Source organism: Eublepharis macularius, chromosome 7, assembly GCF_028583425.1.
Source record: "Eublepharis macularius isolate TG4126 chromosome 7, MPM_Emac_v1.0, whole genome shotgun sequence".
Classification (NCBI taxonomy): Eukaryota; Metazoa; Chordata; class Lepidosauria; order Squamata; family Eublepharidae; genus Eublepharis; species Eublepharis macularius.
In genome coordinates, this window is record NC_072796.1 from 113,470,371 (window position 1) to 113,480,942 (window position 10,572).

The 10,572-nt window shown below is 45.9% G+C and overlaps 1 protein-coding gene across 1 annotated transcript; it reads right to left on the bottom strand.

Moving 5' to 3' along the window:
* Positions 1-3,055: 3,055 nt before the first annotated feature.
* On the bottom strand, positions 3,056-9,974 carry KLF10 (KLF transcription factor 10). The gene is made up of 4 exons (XM_054985959.1): positions 9,843-9,974; positions 6,260-6,481; positions 5,184-6,081; positions 3,056-4,491 (listed from the first exon to the last, which is right to left on the bottom strand). The coding sequence occupies exons 1-4, from the start codon at positions 9,876-9,878 to the stop codon at positions 4,232-4,234; spliced, it is 1,416 nt and encodes a 471-aa protein (XP_054841934.1). The 5' UTR covers positions 9,879-9,974; the 3' UTR covers positions 3,056-4,231.
* Positions 9,975-10,572: the final 598 nt, after the last annotated feature.

The following is a 10,572-nucleotide window of genomic DNA, read 5'->3' on the forward strand; positions in this document are numbered from 1 at the left end:
CAGAAGTTTAAAAATGGAATTGGCAGGATTTGTCTCAGGGACATGAGACGGTACTTGCTTTGAACAAAAGCCAAACCCTGGTGTTCTAGGACATTTAGAAATGTGGGGGTCCCTACAGTTCTCTGAATCAACCCTTAGTATTGGGTTCTAGAGCTTAGTCCTTTAAAAACTTCATACAAGCACAAGAGTCAGAGACTGGTTTTGCCCAGGTATATAATTTTGTTCAAGACATTGCTCTAATAGTCCAAGTTACTGAACAAAACACTGAATACTTGACACCGTCACTAATCTGAGAGATGCACAGACATTTTGATTTTGTACTTAGTCTTAAATGCTAATTTATGAGTTTGAGAAATTTTTATCTTCTAAATCACCCTTATAAAGTGTTGAAAATATGAAAGCACTCTCAGGGCAACCAATACTCACTACAAAGCCTCCTGTCAATTGCCCTAAGGTAGAGATAATTTAGGATGAGTGTTCATGCAACAGAACTGTATACTTCTACCTTTTTGAACTGATCGTTTTAGAGGAATACAGAGACATGTAAGAAAGACTAGGTTACTTGATAGCAAAGGAGCTAGTAAGCATATGAATTACAAGTAGCCATGGAAGATGTGGGGAGAGGAATCCAATGTGTCTGTATGTGTTGTCCGAGTTTCAAACCAGATTGGTCTTACTTCCTGTATGAGAATAAAAGAACGAACAGACTTTATGGAATGAGTGAAGCTGACTGCATCTCTTGAGGAAGAGGATGAAACCAAGGTCAAGCCGGCACTTGGTTGAGCTGCACGGCTTTCACAACATGATTGGTTCTATTGACTGGCCTTTGAAAGTGTCTTTCTGAATTGTTCCAACAGCCTGTTGAGACCATCTGATAAAGAACAAGTAACAGGAACACATTTGGTGTAGTGGTTAAGAGTGTGGGACTCTGATCTGGAGAACCCGGTTTGATTCCCCACTCCTCTGCTTGAAGACAGCTGGGTGACCTTGGGTGAGTCACAGCTTCTAGCAGCTCTCTCAGCCCCACCCACCTCACAGGGTATTTGTTGTGGGGATAACAACACACTTTGTAAACTGCTCTGAGTGGGCATTAAGTTGTCCTGAAGAGTGATATATAAATCGAATATTATTATCAGGGCTTTTTTTCAGCTGGAACGTGGTGGAACAAAGTTCCAGAACCTCTTGAAAATGGTCACATGGCTGGTGGCCCCGCCCCCTGATCTCCAGACAAAGGGGAGTTTAGATTGCTCTCCGCTGCTGGAGCAGCGCAGAGGGCAATCAAAACTCCCCTGTCTGGAGATCAGGGGGCGGGGCCACCAGCCATGTGACCATTTTCACCTATGGTGCTTTAAACTTTTAACCCCCCCCTTGTTCCAGCTGACCCAAAGTGACATCATTGGCCCTGAGAGCATGCATGCACTTTGGGCGTGCACATGTGGTACCAGGAGCACCAACTCCCGCCAAGAGTTGCCCCCTGTGCTGGCAACTCACTGAGTTCCACCACCTCTTTTCCCAGAAAAAAGCCCTGATTATTATTAAAGATCTCTGGACTGTAATGAGTTTACTTACATGTAATCAAGTTGAGGCTGTAGAAATGGAATACATTTAACCAGGAAACAGATTAGAGAAAGAAATGTTAGGTACTATGTTGTTGTTATATTCAAAATGAATAGAATGACATGTTTCTGTTATGACCATTAGTAATACTGTGCATTTTGCACCTAGCACTTTCAGTAACCACTTAAAAGTACGTTACCTGGTTATTTGACGTCAGTCTTATTGCGGTTGAATTTCAAACCAGCAAAAAAGAAATGTAAAATGATTAGTGTGGAACCAACTCAAGTTCCTTTTTCAGTTTCTCAAATATATGCCACATCAGCACTGCCTGCTGCCTGAGAGCAGAAATGCCAACCTTTGCCAAGACAGCAATACCGCTTAGCTAAGGGAAAGCTCTTGAAAACACAACATTTCTTTGTGAAGTCTAACTGCAAGATACTCAAAGAGAATTATGGGCTGGTGATGACTGTAATGCAGGCAGGAACACCCACATCTCTATGTCTAGGGAGTCCCTTCCCACATACCCATCATCCATCTTCTTTGTGAGAAGCCAAGTGAGACTGAAAGACAACTGGATAGTGCCAGCAACTGCAGCAATGTCTCCTACTGTACGTCAGCATGTAGGTATTTTTTCAAACCCCTAGGTAATAAAAATACTATTTTTCTACACAAAATGGAATTAAGAGATGTACTAACTTTTCACATTGGCATTTATATTTAGAAAACGATGGTTTATATAGATACTGCAAAATGGGAGCACTGATTCAAAAAAAAATCTGCATACTTCAGGAGTTACCAAGATATACTGTTTTCACGTAAGCCACTTTGCTTTGGTGTGTGATTGAATTGTGTCTTATTATACAAATATGCCGTTATATTTACACCCATTGCTAGATCTCTTTAACAACTGCAGTGTTAGAGGTCATTGGATGATGAGTCCTTTTATCAGACCAAGTCTCCCTATTCTTATCCTAGTACAGCAGCATGAAAATGACTTAATCTAAAAAAAGGGAACAGTGGTCACTTTTTGCTATTTTTATTTGTATTTACATAATCTTTAGAAGGCACAATTTTGTTTGTTATTATTATTAATTTGTTTGTTAATAAAATGGTCCTCTTTTATCTGAACCAGAAGAAATTAGGTTAAAAAATGGAAGGGGGAAATAGGGATACGAACGCAAAGTATACCAATAAACATGCCCATCTGCAGTTAGATAAGCAGATAGGGTTTATCAGATTACAGCCAAGATTTTCCTTGTTGGGGACCTACTACATTATGCACCCAAATATATGTCCCTTTTTTCAGCATCAGACATTACAAATAAATTTCTAAGATTTTTTTGTTAAGAATGAAAGCAAATATGAATGAGTCTTGAGGCGTCTAGGTAATATACAACATTAACTGTCTTAAAATCTCCAGACCAGAATTAATGAGCAGTGTTTTTAATGTCCATTTGTCAAACAAATTATTTTTAAGTAGTAAGTGACAAGGCATATGTATCTGTATTAAACAAAACTGGATCTTTATTGTAAACAAGGTATAAAGTACAATATAAGAAATATTGTGCAAAATTTTAAAGTAGTCACAAAATAGATATTACACCACTCTCCAGCAGTTTATTCTTCACCAGTAGTGTAGAAGAGGGAATAGAAATACCACCAAGAAAAAATGGTTTAATAATCATGGTGTACTAATTTGGTGTCTTTGACAACCTTTGCTTCATGCATAACCCCTCATTTTCTGATTTAACACAGCATCATACCTTCAACGTATAAAGGCCACTTAGCTTAAAACAGATGTATATCTTCCAAAGTAATGTTTTCAGAAAGTAGCGTAGCATACTACTCTTGTCCTTCCTCCCAAAGAGAACCTCAGTTTGCTCCTAAGATTACATTTTAAACAAAGTGCACTGTATCAGGATTTCAAAAATTCAATGGTATAGAACATCATGGTATAAATGAAACCATAAGCAACGTACAAGCAGATGCACTAGAAGATGCAGAAGTACACCTTACAGTACTAATCATGATGTTTTCAAAAGGAATAGCAGAAATACTATTCAACTTGCATGATAACATTAAGAAACTGATTGACTTCGGGTGTTTTAAAATCCCCCACCCATGCGACTCGTCCTCAATTAATTCTTTGCTTCATGTTTTAAATTGGTATAATTAGCTATACTAAATGAAGAGAAACAAGCCTAACCACAATGCATTTCTGATAACCAGAGTTCCACCACTTTTTAAGTAAAGGAGAATAAATCAAATATTCTCTCTCATCTAAAATGAAGTTACAGCACTTTGGTATAACAACGTTATCTGGTCCTGTACCAGACCAATATTCCTCTCTGTGTATTATTACTACTTAACACGTGTTGCTCTGGCTTATACCTGGTGGATTGGTAGCGCATACAAGTAGTTTTCCTGTGTTTAAAGCATCACTCTTGCTTGACACTTCCATTTCTCTTTTCCCCAAGGATAAGAGAAACCTACTGTCCCATGTGACTTTTTTTCCAGGACTACATCAGAGCCATGACTGCTGTCTGTTCTAATAGCCATCAAAGGCTAACACAGTAGAACCACAGACTTATTCTGGAAGCTGTTCTGACATCACCGCTGGCACTCCAATCACTGTAACAACAGTTAGTTGACAGTATCTTCAGATAATAATACTTCACTGTGCAGGCGCCGTAGTAGGTGGTACAACAATATCATTTAGCTTGCTCACTTCCATTTGCCAGTTTGGTAACTTCTTGGCTGATAAGTGGCGACGTGCATGTTTTGTTAAGTGGTCGCTCCTCATAAATCGTCGATTGCAGATAGGGCAAGCAAATTTCTTCTCCCCTGTGTGCGTTCTACGATGGCGAGACAGTTCATCAGAACGCGCAAACCTCCTCTCACAGCCTTTCCAACTACAACTGAATGGCTTCTCTCCTAAAATACAAAAATCACAAAAGCAGAACCATGAGCATTTATTTACTAAGAGCTGATAATACAGATTCCAACTGCAACTGTTTAAAGGTGAGGAAAAGCCAAAGAAAATTATCTGTCAACTTCTGCAAGCAAACAGTATCCCTAGGATTATATACAATAACAAATGCAGCCACCTTCCAGGCCGAAATCAAGTCATGCTTTTAGTCAGTCTACATACACTCTCAATGAATTACTGTAGCATCAGTATGATCATCGTTAGGAACAAGAGGCCTATTTGGAAGTATCTGTGTTAAACGGACGTTTCCTACTCCTCTCATTCCTGGAAGAGAATGATTATTATTATTAGATGTAGCATAGTTAGCCACTTTCTCAAGGCAAAAGACGAGGATACATTTGTTTTTCTCAGCAATGAAGAAAATGCAATAGCCTCTCCTTGTTAACAGTTCCTGTATAGATGAAATCACCTAATGCATGCTGATAAAAAGGTAACTATTGGCCTCCTTAGTCAATTTTCCATAAACCAGTGGAAAATATTACTGCCTACACAGATGACACACACACTGTGTTCTTAGATACAGAGAAGTTAGCCGTGTTAGTCTGTGGTAGCAAAATCAAAAAGAGTCCAGTAGCACTACTGGACTCTTTTTGATTTTGCACACTGTGTTCTGAATTTTTGATACATATAAATTTACCTGTGTGCGTTCTCACATGGGCTTTCAAATGAGAACTCTTAAAATACGTTTTTCCACATCCAGGATAGTTACAAACATGACTTCTTATTCTCAGAGAATCAATGGATGGAGTGATCTTTGTTGCAACAGGAGTAAAACCTGGAGCAGGAGCAATGGGGGAAAGTCTGGTGCCATTAGGACTGATCATAGGAGCCTTTGGATTCTGGACAACAGTTTGTGGCACAACGAACATAACAGCTCCTTTGGGAACCTGGGTTCCCATGAACACCATAGGCTGACAAAGGTTTGATGGCACCGGGCTACAAGGGGTGCTGGGTAGTACCGTTGTCACAAGAGAGTTGTTAGCAGGCAGTGGAACCATATGGCAAACTAACGGCATAGAAGAGACTCCTCCAGCTTGCACTGGAGAAGTTGGAACTACCAGCGCAGACTGCTGTGCTGAGCCATGGATTGGCAGAGTACTGCTAAGTTCAGTCCGTGCAAATTGCACCGGGTTAACACTTAGCATTGGACATCTCTTATCTTGCAAACCAGAAGGCTTGTCATTTTCAGGAAGTGACATGTTTTCACAAGATGGGTCTTCTCTTGGTGTTGCAGTGTCCTGTCGACTTGCCTCCTTTGCATTATCATCCTGATAGTCCAGAACACTGGCTGTTCTTGCTGGACAGGTTGTATGATTACAAAGCTGGGCATCTGCAGTGTGGCGAATGACACTTGTTGCTTGAGCTTTAAGCACTCTGGATCCTGGGTCCTTTTTAGTCTCTCTAAGAATCGAGGGAGAAACTTGACCAGACATGTTGGTAACTGTCTTCCTCTGTACAAAAGATGGTGCTGGTGCTGCTGGATGGATTGCGTGAGACATTTCAAGGTCAGAAGGGCTGCAGGGTGGAGTCAAACACTGGAAGGACAAAAACACAGAGCAGTGAGCTACCTATGCAGCTTATCCACTTAATAAGACCTATATAATTATGTTCAAGAATACTTCAGAGTAAGTTCCAGTGAGTTAACTGGGACTTACTGAATGAATGTGTGTAGGGAGGTATATAAAATAAGAAATTTTAGATAATAAAGCTTACAATGGCTGGTATTGCATGAAAGTCAGTGGAAGGTGGCAGGTTTTCCTCGAATTCTTCAGATATATCTGATGCTGGTGTTATTGGTCTCAATTCAACATACTTCTTGAAGTCCGATTTCCAACTACAGCTCATGGATATCAGAGCTTCCACAGCTTCAAAATCACTTTTTTCAGTGGTATTATTCCAAGAACACTTTTTAATGTGCTGCTCCATGCCTTCCTCCTGTGAGAAAAATTGGAATGCTTTTTTAATGAACTACTATCAGTATTAAAGAATAAGTAACAATGCATATTAAAACAACTGAATTTATTGATGAGATGCAATCCTATACCCATTTACTCTCACAGAACTAAGACTTACTTCTGAGTAAACACATAGGATTGGGCTGACAGAACACACTATGGTGCAACTCCAATGTTTAAGAACTTTCCCCACCAACAAGACTATTTCTTCATAGTATAGATATCATTAAGCCAGTGACCATACACAATAATTGCCTCCTATAATTCAACAACATACTGACGTCAGCAGATCCAGAAATTTGCTCCACAAGATAATAAAGCTTAAGTTCCTGGATTTAAACCAACTTAAATCAACTAGCTCACAGCTATGTACTTCAGTCCAATCAAGTTCTAATCAGATCCTGCGATTAAGCAGAAGTACTTGAAAAGTTTACATATCAAAATCTGTCATATTATTTTGAAGGATGTTTTTGCCGCAACATTTTTAAAGAAGCTAAAGTAATAAAACTCAACAGAAAGAAATAGGGGGTCTTGTTATACCTAAAAAGCCAATTGATTTATTGAAGCACTGGGGGTGGGGGGCTGTGGTGTGTATCATCAGATGCATAAAAAAATTCGTGGCTGTGACGCTGCTTCCCCTCCCACAAAACACCTTTAAGACGCGCCTCTGGACAGGTTGGTTTTGTCTGATTACACTTCTTCCCTCTGGAGGGACTCAGCATACATCCAGACGGTAACCAAACTTGGGTATGTTCACCTTCAGCTACGTTGCAGCATCACGTGGCATGCTCTCTGAAATGGGGAAGAGCTCCTGCAAAATACAGCCCTGTACAGGAACCTTCTGGATCAGCCTGTTTGGAGAAGACTATTCTCATCAAAACCTACAAAGAGCAGAGGAATGCAGGGCGGAAAAAACTCTGCCAGCGAGAACGAGGGCGGCTGAGCCGGGGGCAGGGAGATCCTCGCTGGCAGCCGGATCTTGGAGCAGAGCCGCGCTGACCTCAGAGGGCCTCCCGGGTGACTCACTGCGAACATTCCAACCCGCACGCACTCCCTTCCCGGGAAAGGCCCCCGCTCGGCGCCCATTGGCCACCGAGGACAGGCAGCGCAGGACTCGATTGGCCGAGGGCTCAGTGGGCGGGGACATGTGAACACTGCGTGATCGGCGGCTGCTCCCTCGCGCTGGGGAGACTTGAAGTGGGAATTGCCGCTCGGCGACCTTTCACCCACTTTTGCCGAGCTCGCTCGCCCCGCCCTGCCCCTCTCTCCACTCCCACGCCCGGGCGGGCAGGAAACGACGCCGCCTGCAGCTGCCGGGAAAGGCTGACAAAGCTCGCCAGCATAGATTTCGTAGCCTTTCACCGTGCACGGAGGCTGCTTTATGAGCTTCCCACAGCATACTCTTCGGAGGCGCCCACTTCCTGGCCAGGACCGGGGGCCAATTAATGCAAAAGAGAACCCCCAGCAACTGCCACGCCCCTACTTCTTGCACAACCCATTAGGTATCAGGAAGAGTAAGCCAGCCCTATGCCTACTCTCCTGTGTCTATCGCTTGGGCACAGCCGGGCTCATTGAAACCACTCGCTTGGGCGTGCTTCAAACAGGACTGCGAATGTGCAGGTAGCAGCTGTACAGCACACACGGTGTATGAAGAAGGGAATCCTGACTCTGAAAAGCTCATACCCTTACAAAATCTTGCTGGTCTCTAAGGTTATCCTGGACTCAAACCCTCCTCTTCCACTTCAGACGAACACGGCTACCCACCTAAAAATATTCACGTAGCTATTGAAACCCGTGCGCTTCAGGCAGCAATGATACTCATGAGTGCTAATGAACTGAAAAGCACCGCATAGATCTTTCTTTACTCCATGCAGATGGTCACGTTCATTGGCCGCTTGGACGCCCCCCCCCCCCCAGAGTCACCCAAACCCCGCTCAGCTTCAGCGACAGCTGCGCGCCTTCCGACCACACCCATTAAAGGGGAGGGCCGGAAAGAGCGATGCAACCGGCGCGCGCTTTTCTGTTTTCCCAAGCCTCTGTGTAAAATGGGGGGGAGGGGGTTGTTTCCCTCCAGAACTCAAGAACTGGGAAACGGGGCGAAGTAGAGACGGCAGGCGGGGCTCTTCCAGCCCAGGGCAGCTACTCGCCCGCGCCATGACCGTGACCCGTCTCCGCCCCGCCCGGTCTCCCCGTCCGCCACTGCTGGCTCTCGCGGCTCCCAGCTTGCCCGCCCTCAACACTAACCTCGCCCTCGCCGCTTCAACACCCACTTAAGCCATGCCCAGCGGCCTCCTGCCCTCGCCCAGGCCGCCCCCAGCCCCTTTCCCCTCCTCCCGGCCACGAGGGCTTCCTAAGAGAGCCGCCCGCCCGCTCCCCCCCCCCCTTCTGAGCGCCGCGCCCTTTCTTGAAAGGCCCCGGAACCCATCTCTTTCCTCGTGTCGCCTCTCCTCGTGTCGTTCTGCCTGATTCACACGTGAGGCAGAAATCGCGCGTTGGGCGCAGCGTTTAATTGAAACGAGGAAGGGGATTCCGCCTTTTTGCCTCAACTAGCGTCCTGCTAGTTGCATCATACTTATTTTTTTCCCGTGGGGATTTCCTTCCAGCCCCTTTCTGCAACTGCACCCCCCCCCACACACACACACCCTCTCCCGGCAAGCTCCCGTGCTTCCCAGCATGCCATCTTCCGCACCTTTTTCTCCCAGGATAGAGGCACCGATAGCCTCTCCCTAGAAACCTGCGAACTTTTGCAAAACCCCTTTCCAGTCCCATTGTGTTGCCTAGCAACCTTCCTGCTCTCTCCGCTGCGCACCAGTTCCCAGTCTCCTCCATACATCTTAATAGTGTTGGTCTGCGGTAGAAGAGCAGGTTTGGACTCCAGGGGCATCTTAGGGACCAGCAAGATTTCCAGGGTGGAAGCTTTCGAGAGTCAGGGCTCCCTTCTTCAGACACAAGGGAGGAGACTGAAGGAGAGCTCTGACTCTCGAAAGCTTCCACCCTGGAAACCTTGTTGGTCTCTAAGGTGTCCCTGGACTAAAGCCTTGCTGTTCTTAAAAACGTGTCTCCCCACTACCAAAAAAAGGGCTTCCTTCGTTAGGAGAGGAGACCCACAATGTTTCCGCCAAGCCGTAGTGCGATTCTCAGAGGCTACAACATCAACAATAAAACTACTCGCTTGATAAATCATCCAGCAATCTCTTTTCTGCATCGCCGCCTCAGAAGAAGCGCCCTTCTGCACTCCAAAGAGCCCAAATCGCACCCGCACAAACCCTCGCCCGGCTGGAGGGGGTTTGCACCCACCGCCCCAATTTCATCTTGCAGGCGTTGGCAGGAGCCGTACTTACGGCCAGCTGGAAAGGAGAAGCTCCAAAATTGAGCATGGCCTGGCTGGAAGTCTCCGATGGTCTTCCCCCTTCTCTCCCCCGGCTGCTCTGGCTGGCGGCTGTTGACAAGCGCCTTCCCCCACCCTGGGCGTTCTCTGCTGGATGCTGCCTTTATTTTTCTCTTTTTGTTCGCGGGCAGCTCCCCATCCAGGTGGCGGCTCCCCCGCCCAGCGTCGGAAGGCGGGCGCGGGACAAGGCCAATCGCCGGCAAAGGTGTGTGAGGCCGCGGCCAATGGAGGAGCGGCGGCCACGCGTGATCAGCGGCTGCCCAGCGGCGTGGAGAGGGAGTCAGCCCGGCGTGCCCATAGAGCCGGCGGCGTGTCCCGGCGCAGCCCTGGGCAAGTCCCTGTGGCGCGGCTGAGTCAGTGGCACGGCCCTCCCCGCCCCCTCCTTCTCCGGATCTCTGTGGGAGAAGCGAGGAGGTGGGCTGCGGCAGGGTTGGCTTAGTGTGCGAGACAGATGGCTGCCAGGAAGAGCGCGCCGGCATCCGTCGCCCGCCAGGCACCCCCATCATCCTGTAACCAGAGCAGCAGCAGCAGCAGCAGCAGGATTTGAGCCCGGGGGCACCTCAGAGACCAACAAGATTTTCAGGGTGTGAGCGTTCAAGAGATAAAGCTGTCCTTGAAAGGCTCAGGGATCTCCACTCTTCCCTGTATCTGAATAAATGGGCTCTGACTGGAAATCTTCCTCT

Bases quoted from the DNA above. Each gene is read 5' to 3' on its own strand.
- KLF10 (XM_054985959.1), bottom strand. From the start codon at position 9,878: ATGCTCAATTTTGGAGCTTCTCCTTTCCAGCTGGCC. The intron at 6,082-6,259 runs GTAAGCTTTATT...TTGTCCTTCCAG, and splicing joins TTCATGCAATACCAGCCATT to TGTTTGACTCCACCCTGCAG. The intron at 4,492-5,183 runs GTAAATTTATAT...TTTGTATTTTAG, and splicing joins CCATGTGAGAACGCACACAG to GAGAGAAGCCATTCAGTTGT.